Source organism: Fringilla coelebs (genome assembly GCF_963513975.1).
Source record: "Fringilla coelebs genome assembly, chromosome: Z".
Classification (NCBI taxonomy): Eukaryota; Metazoa; Chordata; class Aves; order Passeriformes; family Fringillidae; genus Fringilla; species Fringilla coelebs.
In genome coordinates, this window is record NC_140031.1 from 38,864,628 (window position 1) to 38,888,572 (window position 23,945).

General features: G+C 40.2%; 1 protein-coding gene across 1 annotated transcript in view; it reads right to left on the minus strand.

Annotated features, from left to right (window-relative positions):
- Positions 1–1,835: 1,835 nt before the first annotated feature.
- The window catches only part of PTCH1 (patched 1), a 65,038-nt gene continuing 42,928 nt past the window's right edge, over positions 1,836–23,945 (minus strand). The window contains exons 14-24 of the mRNA XM_084225096.1: positions 23,543–23,942; positions 22,738–23,047; positions 17,369–17,511; positions 15,259–15,442; positions 13,494–13,774; positions 11,854–11,991; positions 9,762–9,904; positions 6,710–6,809; positions 5,114–5,368; positions 3,521–4,055; positions 1,836–2,035 (exon numbers count right to left, since the gene is read on the minus strand). Coding sequence (XP_084081222.1) covers positions 3,522–4,055; positions 5,114–5,368; positions 6,710–6,809; positions 9,762–9,904; positions 11,854–11,991; positions 13,494–13,774; positions 15,259–15,442; positions 17,369–17,511; positions 22,738–23,047; positions 23,543–23,942 — 2,488 coding nt within the window. The 3' untranslated portion in view covers positions 1,836–2,035; position 3,521. The remainder of the gene's footprint in view (positions 2,036–3,520; positions 4,056–5,113; positions 5,369–6,709; positions 6,810–9,761; positions 9,905–11,853; positions 11,992–13,493; positions 13,775–15,258; positions 15,443–17,368; positions 17,512–22,737; positions 23,048–23,542; positions 23,943–23,945) is intronic.

Sequence of the window (23,945 nt, forward strand, 5' to 3'; positions counted from 1 at the left end):
GTGTGCACTGAAACAGTAGCTTATGTATCACGGGAATGACACCAGGCTCTCGCCACCTGCTCTTCGAGCGTTCACATTGGAGATCTGTAAACAAGTGCCTCATATCAAAGTGTTTTCAAGTGAGCAAAAAAGGCATGGAAACTTGTGCATTCTAATTATCCCCATTCGTTTTGCTGGCAAGGTCTGTAGGCAAAGATAGACTCCCTGAAGCCACTGGAGAAAAACACTTTCCCATCAAAGAATTGGCCACTGCTGTTCAGGTATACATAAAGAAAAGCCCCACCACTGCTGTGTTTAGAAACTGAAAATATTGGTTGTGTTTGGCTCTGAATACAAACTGAACATCTACCTGCTCTAAAACCAGCTTGGTGAAGGGCAGAAAAAAAGATTTTAAAAAAAGACAGAGATAATGAAAGCTTGTGTTGCATTATTTTAAATTAAAGTTTTTTGTTCCTATGGTTTGTTTCCAACTGGAACACAGATTGTAGTGTTTTTCCAGACCCTTCACCTGCAGCAATCCCCTTTTAGTTTAAAAATAATAGTACAAAAAGCTAAATTAGTTTAGCAAAGAGATCCCAGTTTAGCTGTTACAATTAAAAGTGCCAATGCAGCATGGGAAAACACAAACAATAAAGAAAATAACTACCCAGGCCTTAAGTGTCATTACCATCCCGGCCCACCAGAAAGCCATTTATATTTAAAAGCGAATATACTTTTTTTTTTAATCCTTTCATTTGATTTTTATTACTTACTATTAACTCCTTCCTGCCATGAAAATAAGGTGACCAAAGATACTGCTTTCAATGCTGTAATGACTCAGCTAAGCTGTGGTTCACCATCAAACAATCCATTATCCAGCTTCTAATGCCATTCAAAATTAACAGTATCAAACTAAGGCAGGTGCTCATTGTATTTCTATAACCACCAGCACCTGTCAATATTCAGCACCTTTGGAAGTGAAAAAATAATGGTTATAGTGCTTGCACTTACCTGGCATATTTTGTGAGGGGAAAAAAACCCTCAAAGCACTATATGAACTGTAATTAAGCCTCACAACATTCCTGGGAGGTAGGTAAGTGTAATTATAACCATTTTACAGAATGAAAAACTGAGGCATGGGGCAGTTAAGTGACTTGACTAAAGTTATGTGAAACAAGTCATTAAGGGTTTGGGAAACATAATTCTAAACCTCAGCTCCCTGTCTTCTCTAGTATTTTAGTTGGGCCTTTGATGATGGCAGTCTATAGTTGTATATACTGGTAAACAACAACAGAGTTTTCACTAGTGCCTACTAACAGGGAAAGCCAGACTCACATCAGCATCAGTGGGTTTGTAAGCCCACCAAGTGTTAACATACAGTAAAAGAGAAACTAGAGTACACCAGAAACATACACACAAAAGCATGCATATTTCCAGATGCACACTTGGACACATACAGCAAAACAAAACCTGCACATAGCTAAGTCTATTTAAGCCTCCCAGATTAACTTGCTTTTCTTCATATTTGCTTATTTTAAAAATTACCACGCATAGCGTGTTTGAAAGTTAACAGTAACATTTCATACTACCACAGGGTTGTGATACACAAATTTAAAATATTTTAAACAGACATGTACCTTTAAAAAAATCCTATTACATAAGCAATATTTGCATAGAATTATACAAGTAAATTATAAAATATTTAAGCAGCAGCAACTTATGCTGAAATTTAGAACTAGATTAAGCTTAGTTGTGGCACAGATATCAATGTACAAAAAGTACAAAGAGCACACAATATTGTCCCCATTCTATTGCCCAAAGGCAAATTACTCCAGACTATACTACTTTACATCATTCTTTTGTATATTACATATGTGTACATCTTTTAAATACTTAAAAGAAATATTTAACAAAATAATACAATAGGTTACAGTAACAGTGAACTGTTGTCCTGATGCAGCATGTCCTTTTCTACAACTTCCAGCAGTTCTTCTCTTCAAGCAGTTCTGGAATACAGTTTTCCATCTTTGGCCTCTTCTTTGCTTCAGTTATTACCCTGTACAAGTAACCAGAGAGAAAAAAGCAAACATTCACTAAATTTCAAGAAAAACAAACAAATCAAATGAAACCAACTCATTTCATGATTCTTGTGGTTAGAGTTTGCAGTCAGGAAATGCTGGCTCTACTTTCATCTCAGTCATTAATTTCCTTGTGAAGAAATAATGATGCCAATTTAAAAAATGTAGATGTTTTAATTTCTAAGTTCCCGGTTTTAGATAGCTGTGACAAATTCAGTCAAAAACAATGAACGGTTGAAGGAGAAGTATGCTACAATGAATACTGAGTTTATTTAAGAGTCTCACATTACCATACACTTCAGCTTGAAAAAACTAAGCCCAAGTATTTCCTTTTTCTGTGGAAACTATTATTTGTCATATTTCTGGACTTCAAGGCTAAAGGCATTCACATCTATTTACTCTTTTGGGATGTTTGGAGAGACATTTTATAATTCAGAAAGCGGTTTCATTTTGAATTATCATAAAAATTTCCATCAAAACTCTGCATGTGCGTGCATACACATGCATGCATGTGTACGTGCAAAATATTCATTCTAGAATCAAAATAAAATTACTTGCTCTGCTCAGACTGGTGTCTGTCACTGAAAATCTCAGACAAGCAAAGAGATAAAACAGCAATCCACAGATAAGTAACTATTCTAACCCCTTTCTTTTCCCCTGCAAGAGAAGAACATAGTAAAAATAGTGAGAAAATTTTTTCATGTAAAAGCCCCAAGAAGTTTTCAGTGTAAAAACTCAAGGGGCAGCTCTACCCTGTACAAACGTGCAGTTGCCACTGCAGATGCCCCTGGCACGGTAGAGGTCAGCTCAGACACCTCCAGTGTACGAGGTCACTGGGGAGGTCTCTGAGGGCCTCTCCAAAGAGCAGGGGCCACTGCTGAGCAGAGGTGCACTAGGCATGGTAGGACTTCCCACTTCACACTTGGCTTACCTTCCAGAGGGATTCAGCCCTTATTATGGACTTTAAATTTTTTCACAAACTATTTTATTCAAGAGATGACAATTCCTGAAGTAGCTGGCAACTTTACACTCTCCTAGGCAATGTCATTTTATATAATGTTTTAAAGCATGCCTGATTCAGGGATCAGAAGACAGGACTTACACAATGGTAAATGCAGTCGTGCAGCTCTGAAGATGTTATACATCTCTGCTTTATTTTCCTCATCTGGTAAACTGGGATTGTACGATTGTGTGATGTACTCCATTTTGCAAGGCTCTTTGAAGTAGTAAATGTCTGAATGCAGTATGACTTCTCAGTGTTGGAGTGCTCTATCTTAGCCAGCCTCATGTCTAGTGCAAACTGTACTATATTCACAGTTAGCAGATTTAAGGTGATCAGCGTGACCTGTAAGTGGTGCTATCTATGAAAAGTTACCTCTGAGAAACTTTATTTTTCCTCTTTCTTTTGATCACACCGTTGCCTAACACAGGCCAAAGCTTTCAGTTACACGGGATGGACGTACCTTATTGTGAGCTGTTGCCAGGTATCCTCTCCTCACATTCAACATCTTGCAGTTCTATAACTTCCACTTTAGAATTTCTTCTTTCACACCGCACATTAAAAGGCACGTGGGGGTCCTCAAACGGCGCATGGCCGGCTTCGTGGTGTCCCTCGTAGGATGGGAAGCTCGCTCCCCGAGGGCTGTGGCTGTGCAGGGCAGGGTGCACAGCCACAGTGACTGAGGCCGAGGCAGTCACAGTAGTGATGGGCTGGCAGTAGGCTGCTCCCGCGGCGCCCGCGGCCCCGAACGCCGGGCTCCTCACGCTGTGGCAGCGAGCCTTGTGGCCCGAGCGATCCCTGCTGCTGCTGCTGGGTCCTGAGTGCCCTTCAGTAGAAATTTCAAAAGCGTCCCTGCGAGGGCGGTAAGGAGGTGGTCGCGGCCCTTCCCTCGCTTCCCTTTTGGGCTGTCTGCCCTGATGCCACGGCTGCTGCGCGCTGGGCTCGGGATTCGACTGCATCCGAGGGCTGGGCTGATGCCTTGCTTCCGGCTGAACCACCTGAGAGAGACAGGCACGGTTACGGCTCTGACGGAGCAAAGCGAGCAAATACTACGCCTGCTTATGTTTTATGCTGGGAATAATTATAATACTGCTTTGACTCTACAAAGGGAATGTTGTGGAATCTGATAATTGATTTTTCCATGGTTTTTGTCTGAAGTTATTAAAACCTGGAAAGCGCATCTTCAGAAAAACACAGGATGACAGCTGAAAACATTATTGTAAGCTTCCTACACGCTGGTCCATCTTTTCAAAGGGATGGGTGACAAGCACTTGGTCTTAACTCCACAAGCAGAATTGCAGGCATTTGGAAAAGGCTATTCCATGCAGGGAACATACACAGGATGTTAGTGGGGTAGTTTGTATAGACTGTAGGAATCTGTTTTCTGATTTCCATAAAGAGCGTGAAGCACAGCAGCTACATCAGTCAATAAACCGTGACCAACTTCAAATGTGGCTGTGCTTGTACCTATTTCTAGGCCTCTGCTGAACAAAACCAGATCCACATTGCAGCTCAGCATGCAACATCAGCAGGGGTAGGAGACAGAGCTTTTTCACTTTCCTTTGAAATCGCAATTATGCCAACCCAGTAGCAAGATGCAACAAGGCCCAAGATTTGGTACAACATTTAAACTGCTTTCTTCTGGATCTAATCTTTCTCTCCAAATGTGCTGCCACAGAGAGGTATATGATAGCAATCCACAAGGAGCTGTGTGAAAGAAGTTGGGATCTTGTAATCTCTCCTCCTTCTCTGAAAACAGTCATCAAACAGACTGAGAGCTCTCTCTTGTGGCTGGTGCCAATAGGATGTAATAGCAATTACCCATGCCTAAGGCCCTGCTTTTGTACCACCACTTTACCCCCAGCTCAGTTCTAAAGGAGAGAATGAGGAGAACCTTCACTCCCTGCAAACAGGTTTTGTCACCAAGTCACAAAGCACAATCAGTCAGAAAGAGTTTGTCACAAAAATAAAGAGATTTTTTAAAAAAACCCAGAAAACAAAACACACCAAAAAACTTCTTCTTGCCCTCCTGCTAATACATATGAAAGCTACTTACAGTGGATCTTGCAAAGAGAGGATTCTCAGTCGCTTCCACTATTACTTGATGGACTGGTGCCCCAGGACCTCGTGTGGCCTCGTACTGATGCAGCTCTTCACTGATGCCAGACACTGTGGTTTGAGAGCTGTACTCAGAGTCAGAGGAATCTGAAGCATTATTTGTGTGGCCAGGTGGCAGTGCAAACCTCACAGTACTGGGGGGAGGCTCAGGAGATGGTGTGGGCAATCTGTCCTGTCCGTTGGCTGGAGAAACCTGGTGACAGCAACACTTCCAGTTACGTTCAGCCAGCTTTACCCTTTTAATCACTAGTGCTTGACACAAACAATGTTCTGCCAAATACACCCTGCCATGCCACAGCAAGCTTAGCAACAGTTTTCTGATGAACACAGATACTGAACTGAAAAAAATTAATGGAAGTATAAAAGACATGACCTCCATCTGCAGATACATATGTAAGCAAGACTACACAGATTCTGCTGAATATCATTGTATCAGGAAGAGCAAATATAAAAATAAAAATAATATGTGAGTTCCCCTCCTCCTTCAGCAAGCATTAGCAGTGATTTCATAAAATCACCTCAGTGGCTTGGGACAGTGTTACTCTGTGTCTGTTTGCAAAGAGAGATGGATACACACATCACAGCAATATATATGGTAATAACACACACATTCACATTGTTTGAGTAAGAGACAAGTCATGCATACTGTTAGGAATTAGGAGAGTACACATTATTGTCAAAACTGTTTTACTAATATTAAAAGAACCCAAACACTTCTGAAATATAGCAGTGCTGAATACATACCTTGTGTTTTATTCTTGCACACACACACACACACACACATATATATATATATATATATATATATATATATATATATAGACATGTAAAACATAGCACACTGATTCTATTGACACGTGATAAAGATAACCCCACATAACACAGTAATTGTGTTAACTACAGGGTAGGTAATAAGTGACCAACAACCAAATATAAAGCTGGTATCTGTGAATCCTGGAGTCTGGACTTGGACTTTATACTGAAGCCTTCCCCACATCAAAAGTGCTCCTTGAGGCAGGAGAATGCCGCAGGGAGAGGCGACTGGGCAGTAGGGACCTTCTGGCAGACCAGTCATGGTTATCAAAGTGTGGTCCATAGACCACCACTGTGTGTGTTGGTCCACACAGGCCTTCCTGGTGGTCTGCTCAGTTAAAAACTTCGAGGAATGCAACAGAGCCAGTGAGGTTAGGAAAGCAGAAGGTATGTGTACAAAACAAACTATCTTTTGGAAAATATTGAGGGAAATCCTTATTTTACAAGCTTGTTTGCATATCACATTATGCTAGTAGTACAAATAACACTACAGGTTTGCTTATTGTGACCTCTAAAACAGGACTTATTAAAAAACAAACTTTAAAAAGAGTAGTATTAACTACGTAACAAACAGCACTTTACATAAAAATTTATAAAGAAGCCTGAGAGCAAGAAACTTAACCCAAGAAAACTTATAAAATACTTTCTAAAACCAGGGTGTGATTGAGGGGGACAGCAACACAGACATATTATTTTTCTGTTCACCATTACTTTTACTGACCTCAGGGTATGGTCCAAAGAATGAGAGAAGAACAGGAAGCAGCACCAATCCATTGAGAACTCCCAGAATAGTTAGGATTGCCAAAACAGCAAAGAAATACCTGAAGTACAGTGTAAATGGTTTGGGGGAGAGAATAGGCACTGTTAGAAACAAGGGATTACAAATTACCCCTACATATGTTAAAATAATACAGATACTAAATTAACTATAACATATTACTAACATCAAAGGAAACAATTGTATCACTTTCCATATAAAATATAGGGGGTTTTACCTTTTGAATTAGAGAGAAGCTACATTCCACAAAGTGTTAGTTGAAAAGGAAAGAAAAAAATTAAATTTGTTAATTTCCAAGAATCTGGAAGCATGTAATGTTATTTATGAATGTGTTACACAAACACAAAAATATGGAATGTGCAGGGAATGGCTGAATGGATTGAAAGCACAAATACAATGAAAAGGGGCCCCCATTAGTGAAAACCCAGCAGAAGCAAACAAATGAAGTGAAGGGTGTAGAATTTAAACAATTTAGTGTAGAAGGAAAAGAAGCCCTCTTCTCCCAGCAGCTAATCCACTGTGAAATGCTTCTGCAACTTACAGCAGAATGTCTAATTAAATCTACAGTATATCAGGTAAGGGTTTTCCTTGCCGTTCATTAATCAAACTTAACGCCTAGAATTCTGTGAGTTCCAGTTTTACCAAATAGCTTGAATTGCAACTCTTTTACAACACAGGAACCCGCTTTCTGCAAAGAAAATGCCCATTCTATAGTAAGCTTCAGCATTGTACTGAGTAAGAGCGCTCCACAATGGCAGAGCTGCATTGCAGGCTAATCTTTTGTTGAACAATTTAGCATCTCTGAATACTCTTGTTTTGCGTCAGCCAATTCAAACATAAAGGCTGAAATACTATGGAAGAAGAGAAAAGTGCACAAGTAGTTGTCCTTTCCCACCACTGAGGGCTAAGGTCTGGGATCCTTCATGAATACCAAGGTAAACCTGTCAGTAAAAGGAAAGTCTTGCTAGTTGGTATTCGGCACAGCTGGGGCTCAGACTAAACTTAAGGCTGAGTTGTAACTAATGATTTCAAGGACTCAGTCTTGGTAAATTCCTGAAGGAGAAGGCAAAGGAGAAGAACAGAGGGCAAGTTTGCTACTAATGGGTCTGCTGATTACATTGTCTAGCTGGCAACAAACTTTACTGTCTCCCTGTTTCCACATCTGATCAAATATATCAGACTCCTGTAAAACTATAAATATCCTGCTATTGTAAACATTTGGGAATTTCTGATCTGCATTAACAAAAATCAGCAAGCCAATCTACTCTACTAACATAAACCACCAGAACTTTAAACTGGGACACAGATCAACAACAGACATTAAAAACATTTGCATCTCATCCATCTAATGTTAGAATAAACAGGAGGATTATAGCTTTGACCAGTTGGTGTATACAGTGTCTGTTAATTTACTTAATCTTCCACATTGCTGGACTAATCTGTCGCTTTCCGGAAGTTTAGGATCTTCTTCGCCCACTCTAACAATGCTCAGGCTCCCCATAGTTTATTTTACTATGTTTTTTAAACACAGCAAGCTGAAGTGAGATTGTGCTATAAAAACAGAAACTGATGGCCAAAAAAAGTAAAATAACATAAGTTGAAAAGTTGAAAGGCTCATTTTATAAACTGAGAGCACATCCAATCCAAATTTGGTGTGAAGGGCTGCTACAATCTTCCATTTGCTATGACACAAAAATGAGTGCCAAAATCTCATCTGTTAAGTAGGAAAGTAGCACACCAAAAATAAAACCCTGTAAATTTAGGTTAAATCTATCAGTAACCTGTATGTAAAATGTTCCAACCCTTACAAAACCAGGACCTAAAAGAAAAATTATATTTCTTCAATATCAATTCAATAAAGTAAAAAAATTAGTGATTCCAGGGGGAAAAAATTATTTTGGGACATGAAATACCATATAGTAATAATCTTCATGCAGGTTTCATGAGATCTGACTGCAAACCGCCTGCTTTCTTCAAATTTCTTTCATACATAAACAAAAAGCCTGATGAGATTTAGCAGTCATTCTCCCAGTTCCTGCCCCTGACATTTGTTGTTCTTGTTGTCAAATGGATGTCAGTTAAGTCTAGTCATCTATTCAGCTTATGTCTACCTAAGTAGTTAAGCCATCTTTCAGAGCATTTTTATTTGGCCCAGTTCTACCTCAGTTCCATTTTAGGGCTTGGGTTATTTTTTTGTGTGTGTGCTATAGTTTACCACAAAGAGCCTGTGTTACTTCTAAGATTAGCCATTTTGCAGAGCTCCACAGGTTGTTTGGAATAGAAGAGGATCTGTTTCATTGCACTTCTCAAATTCCCCTCAAGAAAAGACTTGCTTTCCTCTATACTTGACAAACACACATTCTTAATTATATTCACAAGAAACAGCCTGCTTGTAGTTCTAAACAGAAGGTCCTTTAGGCTTTGCTGTACAAAATTTTAGTATGAAGTTCTGTGTTCATATTTATGGTTCCCCAGCTCCCAGGCAGCGCCTTCTCCCTCCCACATCCCCCCATCCCTTTTCCTCATCATGTAAAACCTACATAAGGATAGAAGGGGAAGGCCCTGAGAGAGTTATTTGCAGCACAGTCAAATGTTTGTAGGTTCACATGTCTTTTGCATACAAATTCTTGTGCACACAAGAAGTATGGAGGACCTCAAGGCTAAAGGTCAGCTGCAGCCAATACTGGACAATACAAGATGCTTTGAACTAATTCAAACCCAGAATTGGCAAACTTTCTAAAGAGCAACATGTTTGTGTTCCTTCATGCTAAGTCTCAGATTTTCCTGGAACAGATTTTAATGTCAGCAATGGAAACACTACCATTTCTAGCAAGTAACAAGGAGTTAATAAAACAGAGGGAAAGCAGGACCATGACATAAGCATACTTGACACACCATGCATAGTAATAAATGACAGATTCACTGAAGTGAATAAAAATTAAAAGCACACATATTTTTATTTTTGAGAGAAAGTCAAAACACAAAAATGCTTTACCTGACAATAAAATCAAACTCTGATCCTGCAAGCATTAACACCCCAAGCAGAGTGGACACGGCCCCATCCAGCACTGGTGCAAACATGTGTTCCAATGCAAGGACAGCCCTATGGTTCCTGTCTCCTATGGCAGTTAAAAATGCCTGTAAAACAAAAAAGTCCATTTCCTTAGGCAGATGTATACAACCTTCCAAACAGCCTCTCTCCTAGCATACACAGATCTCCATCAGTCAATTACTGTAAACTACAGTTTATCAAAGTTATCTCTGTAGGTAACCCTTGAGAGAAGGCTTGATCCTGCAGATATACCACAGCAGCTGCTGAAGTCACACAACCAGAGTAAGCACTGATAACAGAGACAGATTATAATCATTCTGGAAGCAATGCCTACTTAAAACAGTGGCCTTTTGTCTCTGGATTTGCCTATTTCCACCTGAAAGAATCCATATCCTGGTGAAAGGACTACAGGTGTGAAAATTGCAGGGCTGCTCCTCTCATTCTTGTGGGTCCATGGCTTCTATGACTTTTTTTAACATTTTCATTTCACTCAAGATTTTTGAAACTTTTAGTACTTCAAAGCTAGTAGTTCTATATATATAAAATTATGCTAGGAATAGTGCTGAATGTGGTAGTGCCTGAGCAATAATATCACTAGTGAACTGTCTTCATCTTTACAGCTCTGTATGAATAAGCTTTATCAAGAACATGCAAATGCTGGTGTTATAAATTTGTTATAAATTTGTTATAAATTTGTTATAAATTTGTCTACGCTGTGTATGACTTAATGGTTTAAGAAAACAAGAACCTGACTGATCTTGTTACTGAGATTTGTAAGAGCTCTCTTTTAGTTAATTCCCTACTGGCTATTAAGACGCGCTGAAGCAGCTGTCTTCCTCACAGTCCTGGAATTTAGGTCTCTCTTCTCTAGAACTAGGAAAAAAACAAGGTCACAATTCACAAGCAATATCAGAAAACTGACCCACAACTGGATTGTGAATCACTCTTAAACTCAATTAAATTTGGCATTAAAAGTTCCAGCACTACCTTTTTTGTTTATACAACACTGATTTGACTATTTATGTGTTCCAAAGTTTTTATCTCTGGTGTCAATGTGAGAAAACCACTATTTTCAGTTTGCTTGGCATTTTACCGTCAGGCACAAGTCCTGTAAATTAAATGAGTTTCTTCCCATCTAGAAACAACTGTTTTGTCAACAAACAAGTTTTATTTTTTCCATTTTTCCTGTTTTAAATCTTCAATACTAAGAAGCTGTCATTTCTTTCTCCCTCATCTACACTAACACTTCCCAAACTATTCCAAGTCCTAGCAAATTCATTTACCTCCAAAAGTCTATCTGTACCAGCAGGGGAAAAAAACATGTCATCACTTGAGGAATCCAATTGCTCCTCTTTAACCTTATCCTACTTCCACTTGGGTTTTTCTCAGAATGATTCTTTTCATTTAGGGTGACTTTATGTGCCCTAACTCTGTACATCATCTAAACCACTAGCTAAACAGTAGAAAAATATTTTCATAAAGACTGCATGTTTGTGCCCACTATTATTAGCCAATGGCTTCTGAAAAGAAGGTGCAGATTTTAAATGGAACACTAATTCAAACATGTTCATATTCAAGAAGTCCAGAAACACCAAGTGACACAATATCTGATTTTGAAAAGTTCCTCTGAAGAATTCACTTTTGTGAAACAGAGAATCTGCATGCAAGAGGCATCAAAAAGCTGTGTAACACTGATGCAGCAACACGGAGGCTTCAGACAATGATCATGAGAGTCTGGAATGAAGCAAGGTGATTTAAGATCTCTGTTTTCTCTATATAATTGTATTAATCAGACAAACAGGTATCACGGCTAATGTATGCTCTCTTGTCTCCTGGGGGACTGACTGAATAGCTAGGAACCACCTCATGAAGATCAACTCTTGTTCCATTGAGACAAACAGAAAGGTACACAAAACCGTGACCATTTGCCTTCTGAGAATCATGTCACTGACAAGAAACTGTAAGGATTTGAGATCTGAACATTGCCACCATTTTATTTTAAAATGTTTTTAAAATGCTTCTTGATTTTACGTACCAAAGCAACATGAACAGTGAATTCCACACCAATGCCAACAGAAGCAATCAGGATAACCACAGGCACTGCACTCAGCTTTATTCCAATTAGTCCCATCATGCCAAACAGCTCCACAGTCATCAGAGCCAGCACCACCACCTAGATGATTTCAAACATCTATTAGTATTTCTTATACTCCAGACAATGAGGAGAAAGACATTTCAAAAGAACGTGGTTACCACAGGACATATTCCTCAAAGCCATCCTATATTCCCAAAGACAAGGTGCTCTTACTTGTTTCATTACTCTCAATGGCAATGAATGCTGCACAGCCAGTCTAAATTACACCCTAAGAACCAGTTAACATGTGAAGCACCAGCTTTGTATTGGTTATAATCCATCAGTGAGCTGAAAAAACATTTATTCCTCCTTATCATGGATACTCCCAAAAGGTACATTTTTCTTTTCCACCCATCTTTCAGACAACACTTCTTTATTTTTTTAAATTTATTATAATATTTTAATTTATTCTTTAGACAATATGTCTAAAGCACAGAAGAAACTGAATGCCATAATCAGCTGATGAATCTCATGTTACAGAGGGACTCTCAGCTTTTAAGGTATTTGGAGGGGATTGACATGGACAAAGTGAACAGTTAAATATAAGAGGAAGCTTTTATTTTTCTTTGATCTACCTTGTAAAAAAAAACTGAGGAAAAGGGAGGGAAGGAAATCTGGAGCATCAACTTTAAAAGTAGCTAAAGCCAAGCAGGAGGAAAAAAAAAAAAAAATAGACACATTCATAAAAGCAATGGTGGACTCTGAAAATAAAACTCCTTTTCCAAAGAAGAAAAAGTATGCACTACAATAAATGATTTTATAAGCAAATGAATCAAGCATAATAACATAAATTGCTTGATAAGGTGCTATGAAAAATATTCTAGACTAAACATTTACCTTTTAACATACCTGTCATATAAATGTACATTTAAAAAACTAGTAACTGTTTTATACTTTTCTACTTCTGGCTTTTTATAAACCATACAATAGTTTATGGAATTTAAACATAAGGACATCATCATTCAATTTAACTGAATGTTTACTGAGAGGCTTTTGGTGCCTTGCAGAAAGCATGGAGGAGTATTCTCTGCAGTTTACAATTTTATGCTCTTTCTCCTCTCTCAGTTACCAGCTTTCCACAGTCTGTACTGTACAACATGAGCATTTCAGTTTTTTCCAGAAATATTGCATTCAGGAATGGCTGCAAAAATTTACAGACAAGCTAGTCATAAGCAACTGCCTTAAAAAAAAATTATGTGTGACAAAAGAAGAGAAGGAATACAGAATTAGAAATTATTTCAATAAAGCTCCTAATTTTCCTCTGTGTCTTTATTTCTTATATGCATTTGAGCAAGGGTAAAAGTTTATGTAGCTTTCTAAGAAACCTTTAAACCTGCAAAAAAGGCAGCCAGAAGATTAAGGTTATTAAGGTATGTACCTTCAGCATGAACCCTGCCCCCTCAAGTTGAATAAATATATAATGAATGATGCAATATACATACTCCACCAGAGGCCCAGACATAAACAAAACCTTCCCGACTACGGCAAGAGCTATGCTGAAAGGAATTTGACTTCAACAAAGACCCTTATAATAAACTTACAATGATCCCAGCTGTCCAGGGGTTTAGGAGGAAGAGGGCACACACCAGAAACGTGCAAGCCAAAACCACACTAATGGATAAGAGGAGCCAGTGACGAAGTCCAATGTACTGCTCCCAGAAGAGAAACGGGTAACCATTAGGGTAGCTGGAGATCCCCAAACTGGTGTAGTTATTACAGATAGCTCTCACTTTCTCGATAGCCTCCACAAAGTCAGAAGTTTCACGCAATCCATTGAGGTAGAAAGGAAATTGAGCATATTCTATGGGCTCGGCTGCTGGAACTAGGAAAATGACAGCAGTGTTAAAATGCGCTTTTGGGAAGAAGATGATATACAGAGACCAGAGTTAGCAAAACATTTTATTCTTCACGGCAAAATGCATAAAAGGTGACAAATTTAAATTTACTTGTTTGGAATTAATTATAGTTTTAAAACTCTCCAATAAAGAGAAACTGGAAGCAGTATGTGAGATTATTTTATCATACAGCGTAATGGGAAAAACACACCCTCACCAAGTTCCCTAACAGTTATATATAATTTAACAGTTATATTTAAATCCATGTATTTAATCCTGATCAGTGTTACAGTGCTTTTTACAGAATACCTAGTCAAAAATCCCTAACTGCAACATAGGAGTAGACAATCACATAATTAAAAATGTTATCCAAATGCTCCTCTTTTATGCAGTTTCTTCAAAATCAAAGATAATTTCCCTAAGATTAACTGACATCCACTGACACAAAACTAGAGGAAAATTAGGCTTGAGCAGGTTGGTTGTTTTTTAAAGATTTCCATCGAATATTTAGAAATTCAGATGCAGAAATCCACATTCAGATGGAAATTAGTGGAGGAAAAATCCCCATAATATAGAAGTAATGGCTTACTGAGGAAATATATAACTTATTATTCCTTAATAATTTGACAAATCAACACTCTCCATACTTCTTTTTGAGTGTAATGCAAGGTCTACTCTATGACTAGAAAAGAAAAAGCTACTTCAACAAGCTTTTGGTTACTGCCATTGTGTGTTCCAGCCCTGCAGCTTCATTCAGTTGACTTGCTTAACATGATTTGCCCTATTATAATCTCAGTTATAAATTTTCATTAAGACAAAACTTGGCTGACTGCCACAAAGCTCTAGCGTTTGGATACACTGAAGCATGGTTATCCAACCACATTTCCAAGTGCACCAGTTGTCCCCTATATGCCCTCTCTCCTTCCCTACTGGTGTCCAACTAGCAATCCTCAATTGAAAGCTGAATCTAAGCCAGCTTTTGGTATTGGTGCCAAGAAAACAGTGAATGGTGTGGAGTGGGACTTCTCCCCTAGTCCCTCTAGCTCTTGTCAGCACTTATCAGTGCAGTAGCTTAGTGTATGAGTTACCTTGGTAAAAATTTCTTAGATATTAAGAATTGAGAACAACCATGATAGAATTTCAGCAATGAAATTTCAGAAAAACTTAGGCAGGAATTTAATGAAATGCCTAGGTTTCTCACACAGATAGAACTATCAGGTAACACTTTAAAAAAACAATGCTTGCTATAAAATTTTAGAGCTTTAAACTGTTCTATAACTCATTATTCAACATGATAAAACCCTGCAATGCTGTCACAGTCTCAGCAGCGCTTGTATCTCCTATGACTACAGCACAACACAGTGTCTTCTCCTGCTTATGCTTCTGGGCCCTGTGCAGCTTCAGGGGTTACTGGTGCTGGAAGGGAGGAGTGGGGACACTCATGTAAACTGCAGGATGAAACACTACTTACTCCTCAGCCGTGTTTCTGGCATGTAGTCTGCCTTGTCGTGGACCCACTCGGGGCGGTGCGGGCGGATGTTGGCCTGCGAGGCAGCATACGCCACAGGGTCGTTGCTAACCCAGGCTGTCAGGTAGATGTAGAAAGCATTTGGGTTAATGATTCCATCCGCATCCACCAGACGCTGTTTAGTCAACTGCAAAGTGGGAAAAAATTAGAAACCTTTCAGAACAAGTTTTGCTTTCAACGCTCTTGCCATAATGCTTTCAACAAATGGCCTGGAGGTGCAACACATGTACAGGAGGGTCAAAGCAAAAGAAGATGAAATCTTCACTTGAAGGGACTTATCAGTAGACTATTGCTGGACAATAAAACCAAAATCTAAGAAAAGGCAGTGACAGTGGTTATTTATAAATTAGTACTCATATAATATTTACAATAACTAGTAAATCAACAGATGGTTCCAGAATACACTGAACCAATTAAATCCAAATTCTGAAAGACTGCAGCCAAGAATGAAAAACAACCAAGCTGGAGAAACATATTTAAAGACACGGAAAGAAAACCTGGCAAGAGTCCCTATACATGTCTGTGTGCAGTTAACCTCTGTTGTTAACACTGAAGGAAATGCCACCCAGTAAATGGAGGAGAGCTATAAAAATAAAACAACATCTGTATAAATTTTGCTAACACTTGCCTCCTATGACCTACATATTCAGAAAATGCCCAGCGTCAAAAAAGCAGACGACTGCCCCTTGTTATTTGGGTCACTGTGGGCAAATGCATTTGTGGGGTAAACAGCAGTGGTATACTTCCAGGGTTCTGCTAGCCAAATCCTGCAGAGCTAGAGCTCTTGCAGAGGACTCCATGGGTGAAAAGTATTACTGGGACTTTTTGTTTTGTTTATTTAAAATTCTGGCTGAGCTCCAGTTCCAGGTCTTTTTAATGAAATGAAAAACAACAGTGACAGCAGTTAAAAAAAAAAAAAAAAGTTGGATTCCAAGGATCTGGATTCAATTAGTCCACAGGATATGCAACAACTGTATGTCTTCAAGCTGTCTCTGGAACTGCACAGTACAGCACTCAACCCCTGTGGGTGCACCACACTTTTCTCCCTCCCAGGCACAGGAAATTATATCAGCAGCTGCAGTCCAATTGCATTTGTTCCACAGCGTACCTGGTACACTCTGCTAAACAAAATCTCACTGAAGGTTTTCTCTTCAACTCCCTTTCTTTGCCTAATTCATTGGTGAAGCTTCATTCAGACCTGACAGCATGTTGCATGTTGCTATACAGCAGTGTGTTTCACACACTACAGTAACTTTGAACAATATACTCTGTAAATCTGTCACCTTTAATGCCAGGAAGAAAAAAGAAAGACAGTAAGCAGAACTGCCAAGAAGCTCATTAAAAACACTATTTTTCTGCCTGAAAGCACAGTGAGTTGACGATGACTCTCAGAGAGGAGAAGGCATGTTATTGAAGAATTTCTTCTTCAGCATTTGAAATCTGATTTTAGTTTAAGGAGTCATTCCTAATGTATTTCCACTTGCAAATGGCTGCAGCAAATGCAGTCGTATGCTGTGGTAACCTCAGGCATATTTTATTTAGTCAGCTTTAACAACTGCAATTGGTAGTTCTAAAGCACTTTAGATATATTTAGTGATGGTGGTACAAGAATTTGCTACTGCATGTGATCACTTCAGTCTCCTTCCTCTATAATTCATCAATATCTTTTTAAAAATGTTCTTCTTTGAACAGATCAGTAGGAACAAAACAAATAATTGCAAATGTCTGACATAGGACTAAACTCCATACACCTATGGATGCAGAGAGGTATTTTTCACAATTTCCACAGAAACTGAGCATGCCTGGCATGGGAGCACAAAATGCACACCGCCCAGTAACAATCTAGGACTGGTATTTGCCATGTTGATTTGAACACTTAGTAACATAGGCCACACTGCATCTGAGGAGTGGCTTCAGCAAGGCCATACAAGAAAGGAATAATTCAGGCATTCAGCTCCTTGAGCTGGAAAAATGATACTACAACCTCTGTAGACTTTGCACCTCCCCCCACTCCTGATGGCTTGTGCATTGTTGTGTAAACTCTGTACACTACCTGGCTGATGTCAATGGGCTTTGCATGGTTGCCTGTTTGTACCAAGAGTTTGTAAGCCAAAACAGCATCGTCAGAACCGTTTTTGTAGCTGTTGTAAGTGATCTTCCCAGTTTCCCAGTCACTGTCAAACGCATCTTGAAGTCCTGAGGAGTTAAGAGAGACAAGGAGAAGGCAGAATAAGCAGGTGAATAATCACTATTATAAACAAGTTTCAGAAGGAGAAAGAATAATGATGCTTCTTCATACTGAATCAGCATGAAAATTATTGACCTGGTGCCTCCTAAATTTGGGGCTCCATGCTGTCAGTGTGTGGTAAGTGTCAGTTGCATGTCCAATATTTTGCCCAAATGTAGGCAGGGGAAGCAAGGAAATACAAGGTAGAAGCCCCAGGAGTCCCCAGGTTGTGCAGACCAGCGAAGTTGAGCTAGCAAGCTGCAGATACCTTGTGAACTGCCAAAAATGGCTTTCCCTTAAGAGAAATTGAAGATCTTCTCCAAGCATTCCACTTGGAGAAGTGTATGGGAAAGAGTTAATCTTGTCTAGCACAGAAAAGGGCTGAGCTCAGCCCTCATCCAGCTTCACCATCTTTCAACCAGAGGAGGCATAAGTCTGTTACCTAGAAGGGAAACGTTCTCCTTACTTGCCTCTGCCTCACCAAGACCCTGTCTGAGTGCATGGAGCCACAGAGGAGGACACACACCGCTCTCATTACTGTTTTGAGCTACTGCAGAGCACTGGGGCAATAGCCTCTACACTCTAACCAGAAATTCCACTACGAGCAGGGAGAAAAACACACTCAAACTTTCAACTTCAAACAGCAACTCAGCTGCTCCTCAAGCACAGCGTGAGTGAACACGATTTTGTCAATTTGTTCCATCTGTTCAACTTGTGCAGCTAATACAAGTCATGGGATCTGCTGCCAGCACATGTAAAGATCACAGCCAACACCTATTCACTCTCAACTGTTATTTTCCTCCTTGCCACCCTTCAAGGGGGAGGGAATACCTCACAGCAGAAATTTGGATCAGATTTAGTACAGGAAGCCACAGCCCAGTACAAGGAGGCTCTGTGCAAGCAGATGACAAACCGCATGTCCAGGGAAGGGAAGAAAAAGGCTGGGGGAGTGGCAGTGGAGGAAATCATCGACCCACCTCACAGCTGGGCTGAGGAGCCGTAATGAAAACCATCACTGCAGGCTGGATAGGTTAGCTACAGCTGTGCTGAGATAAGAGCATTGAAGAGAAAGTGCTCCCAGCTGACACTGACTCCTGGGCAGAGTACCCATTCCCATTGACAAACTCATCCTCTCTTCCTTAGAAAACTGCCTCCGAGGCTGTCTCACTAAACCATGTGCAGCCAACAGGCTGACAACCAAGTGATGAAAGAAGCCTGCCAGATCTCTGCATGCAGTCCTCTAGCACTGCTCCAGGAGGAGGACAATTTGCCATCAGGTTTTCTGGCATCACCAAAGGACTTTGAGGTTCCCTTTCATAAAAGCACCATTTGCTGGCACCGCAGAGAGGGGAAACATTGGTAAGAGTATGCAAAAATACCAATCCATCCCATCTGTGCCAAGTCCAGCTCTCACAAAGTGGCCAGGTGAGAGTATTTGGGCTATTATATCAGCGGCAAGAAACACAATGACTTTGGAAACTGAAGAGGATGCTGTCAAAAAAGCACATGGAGAAGAAGGAGGTGATCTAAGAACAGTGCAACTTCCAGTAGAAGTGTCTACCTTCCACAGAAGAAACACACAAACTCTATGAAAGGCAGCATGCCAGGGCAGAGCTTTCACATAAACATCCCACCCCTGTCAGGGGGCTCCACAGACACAATAATAAATAATTCCACTGGCATGCGACATACCAGTTTGAGGTTGCAAAAAAGGGCATGTACTTGAAACATTACTGTAGTGGGTGAAAACTCAGCTCTCTTACATCTCCACCACATCCTCCTGCTCCCCTGCTCTCACAAGTTTGGTCATCCTTCAAACCCTCCTCCCTTTTACAGTTTTATTCTTCAGCTAGCTTAAAACACTTTATGTTTCGGGTGATTTTATAACTTGCCTTGCTGAAAATGAAAGTCTACAGAAAGAATATTAAGAATCCACTGGCAGGTGTACTTAATTTCTGAAGAATTTCAATCTTGCAAGAAGTAAAATTTGCCATTACACTTTGAAATTTGTAGCAGACTTTGCTGTTTTCACAGCAAACATGATCATAACAATTATTTTAATAGACATTTAATCTATCATGAATGGGATAAACTATATGTTTCTGGGCAGAAAGATGAAAGTATCTTGCTGACATCTTTCTGCAGAAAAGTTATAGAAATTAAGGGAATTTTTAAAACTTTATATAATGGATTTTTTTCACATAAGCAGTCGCTTTTGCTTCGTGCTTCAGAAGAAAGTGACAATATTGAAAATTATGTGGGAGTGGGGCTGAGGAAGGAATTCCTCCTGGCTCATGTGAGCAGCTGCTACCTTGAAACACCAGATAAGATCTCCCTTTGCAAAAACAAGCCTAATTAGAAGCCATCAGGGAATCCAAGCTACCTCATTTACATTTGGTCACTAACAAAAGCAATGTTAACATTTACAGCTTAAATGAATGATTAGCGTGAACTTTTCTTCTGTTGCATTTTAAGTAACAGAAAATACGGTGACATAAACAATACTAGAAAGCAAAATAAGAGGGGTCTCTGAAAAGAGAAGTGCATGAGGCAGAAGGCAGACTCCACTGCTATTAGATGAGGAAGAATGCACAGCTAAACCAAGGGTGCCTTCTTGGTAAAAAATGGTTGTTCACATGTTGTTGCATCCTTCATTCTGCTGGACAAATGTGTGTGTGTCAGAAGGCCATCTTGAGCCATTAACCTCTGGCACTGGATTCACAGTCAAGTCAGCAGGAATTAGACATGCAGGTCAAAGCTGTTCCTGCTTTGATTATCTGCTCCTTCCAGTGCATAAAACCATGCCAGTAGAACTGCTCTACCTCACAGAGGATTCTCCCTGAATCCAGCCTAAACTTGTACCTTGTTTGTAAATTCTATCTTCATCTTCCCTTCCCTTGACTCTTTTGGCATCAGCCACAGTGGGTAACAATCAGGTGTTATTCTGCCTGTCAGTCTGCACCTTTTGATCATTCCCCAACTATGACAGGCACAGCAGCTTTTAGTACAACAGTCCAGTTCCCCCCTGTTACATCAATTCCCTGTACCACTTGAAAATATAATCTCTTTCTATTGATACATCCCAACATCCTCCTTTACAGCCCCGTGAATGCAATATCACACTCTGTGCTAAGAGCCCTGCGACTTTACAAAGCAGCAGGGTTGTATTAGTTGTCACCCCCTCAGAAAAGGTGGGGAGGAGAGGTAAGGATGCAGACCAAAGTGCTAATTAATAATCAAAATGATTAATTCTAAAGCTGTGTGTGATCAAAAGGCCAATCCACAGCCTGTCACAGGACTGGCATGTCACACGGACCGCAGCAAGTCACTACAGCTTCTTTGTGTCACCCTGACTGTGCCACTGTAACATTTTAGCTCCAGGCAGCCTGCCAGTGTGCCCCAGGCACCGGGAATACACACAGCTGCTCCAGTGGAAGGAAAGCAGAGGACAGATAAGGATAGGCTGGCTAATGTGGACTGGAGGGGAAAAGCAACTCTGTGCTGAGCTAAGTACAGATGGGAGCACAGCTCTGAGAAGAGCATGTCTGCAAAGAACAGGCACGAGCAGGGACACACAGAGTGAGGGGACACGCCGGCCCTTGGCCACACAAACAGCCCTTGGCACAAGAGGGACACAGAGGACTGCAAAGAGGACAGGGAGACACCCAAGGTGAAAGAGGTTTGGGGAAGTATGTGGTGCACCTGACAGAGGGGCACTGGGAAGAGGAGCGCTCCTGGCAGTAGCACCAAATGGGCCAGCCTCCAGCATTGCACTTGGAGCAGCCCGCAAGGGAGCAGATCCAAGGGCACCTCCTCCTGACTTTATCTCTGGCAGACTGTGCTGAGGTTGAGCACTAATAAAGCTTCCTGAACACAATCTCAGATTTCCATCTCCCTCGTGGGGGAGGCGGGAAAAGAGAAAGGGGGGACACCAGATACACTTTTTCCTACTGTTTTGGAACAGCAGCAAAAAATAACCACAAAAGAAACAAAATAAACAGCAGAGGTTTAAGAGAATTTGGGAAAGCATGTAGAAGGACGATTGCTTAGAATTCTAGCAAGCATAGTAAGGTTCCAACCCAGCAAACATCTAGCTACGTTGAATTTTCTTCCTGCCAGTAATGCCGTCCCTTACAGCTAAATATGCTTATGTGAGCAAAATATTTTAAATAAAGCTTCCAGTAAGTAGACTGCAATGAATGGATCCAATGTATTTAAAAACCATTAAAACCCCCCAAAGCTAATAGCTGAAATACTGCTTTGCGTTATTTAGGAATGCATTAAACACATGGGAAACCTCATTTTGTATAGATTTGTCACTTACATGCATCTGCTTTCCTAATATTGTTCAACATATTTTCAGAAGGAATAAAATACATCAGATACTGACAGTTACTGATATGTTTTCTAAGAATCACATCTGTACACAATTAAGTTTAAAATTTACAGTCTCACCAGGTCAGTACAATTTTTTTTTTTTTTTGCAAACATTTCCTATAAATTCTCCCAATAGAAAGACATAGGTAGGACCAAAGTAATCCAGGGCAGGGTATGTTGGCTGTTAAAGTACCTTCAATATTCAATTACTTGGTTTCAATATAATTATCATCATAGTACCTGAAAGGCCATGCCTTCTCTTGTCTTTCCCCACCCTGTCACACTTCAGCACAGAAAAACAGCACTACAGAAAGGGTGAGTGTAGTTGATTAGAAACCTGGACTATGCAGTAAATTCCTAGCCCAATAAAACACATAAGCCACACTGAGTTTTCTTCATGCCAGCAGTCCCAGTTGAAGCCAACAAGATCCCTCAAGAGCGGAAAGCTAAGTCTGTGTCAGAATACTTCACCGGACAGGGATTTTTCATTCACTGCTCTGAAAACACTCACCAAATACTTATTTTTGCAAGACACAGGGCCATATTTGGCCATAATGCATAACGCCTCATCAACTGCTTAGACATGATTGGCATGGATATAAATCCCTTAAAGCTTCAAAACTGTGTTACTGGGGAGCAAACTTAAACACAAAGAAAATAAGTGATGAAGAGCAAGCCCACACGTGGGCTCAAAGCAGCACCTGGGCATTCTCCCTACTGCTCAGAGCCTTTAACTGTGTGACTGTGTTACAGCAATACCACTGTCAGCAATTGCTCTTTCTGACAAACTAGGAAAAGTTTCTGTAACGCTCTCTTACCTTGCAGCCAGTCTCGAAAGTAGTGCAACCACATTTTGGGGAGCTGCCTATCCTCTTCCAACAAAACATATGCCACGTTGCTGAAACTTCTGTGAAGTTCATAAAGTAACTGCTGGACATTTGGATAGTCTGCTTTCTGTGTCACAATGTACATGTTGTAGAATGAAAAGTACTTGAACTGTGCTGCAATAAAGTCATATTCCCGTGTTTCCCGTGGTACAATGTCTGTGAGATCTAGTCCATCTCTTACCCGGGTGGTTCCATACAGGCTGAGCCCAAGTAAACCCAGAAAAAGAAAAATAACCACAATCTGCAACAGAAAACAGAGATGTATTTGGTTTTAGGCTTCTAAAGGACCTAAAAATTCATAATGTCATACTACAAAGCCAAATCCAAAATTAACATCCATCAGTACTTTCAAGGTTTTATTTTTCTGGTGGTTTTTTAATGCATATAACATACTAAGTCATGCATACATGACTAAGATAATTTGTTCTTCCTTGAAGGGGCTCTGCATCATGGATGAGAAATTTCTATTTTAAAAGTGACATTACTTTCACTGTTCACAAGCTTGTGTTACTAAAAGTCACCAGAACCCTCACTTGTAACATATATTTTACATATGTCTCTATAGCACTTGCAAGATAAAATTATAAAATAAGAAATCAGCTGTAAATTATTAAAAACTGTTATTTCACTAGAGTTATATTTCTTCCTTATACTTAAAACCATTGCTAGGATAGTTTTTTAACTGGGCGAGGCAGAAATCTAATTTTGAAAACCAGGTAAATACTTCCCCAATTACCTTAGCTTTTGGTTTTAGGAGGAACGGAGCATAATGCTTTTCTGCAAAAGAGGAGAGTGTCCACTTTGTACAGGGTTGCTCAAGGCAATGTATACTGGAGTCTGAGAATTGGGAAAGCAAATCCCTCGTCGAGCTTGTGCTTTCTGGGCTCTGGCAGCTCAGGTTATCCTGCGTCACTGTCACTGGCTGCACGGATATTTCGGAGCGAGGCTCTGCTGTGGTGTAGTACACCTGCGTGTGAGGGTCGTATTCTGTGCGCAGCTGCACCGTGGACTGCATTGTAATCTGAGTTTCATGTGCAAAACTGTGGCTGCTGTACGGGGGTGGAGGACTGTAGCAAGTATTGTCATTTTCCACATATGCTTGAGGCTCAACCTGAATCACTCTAGTGACACACGGGCTG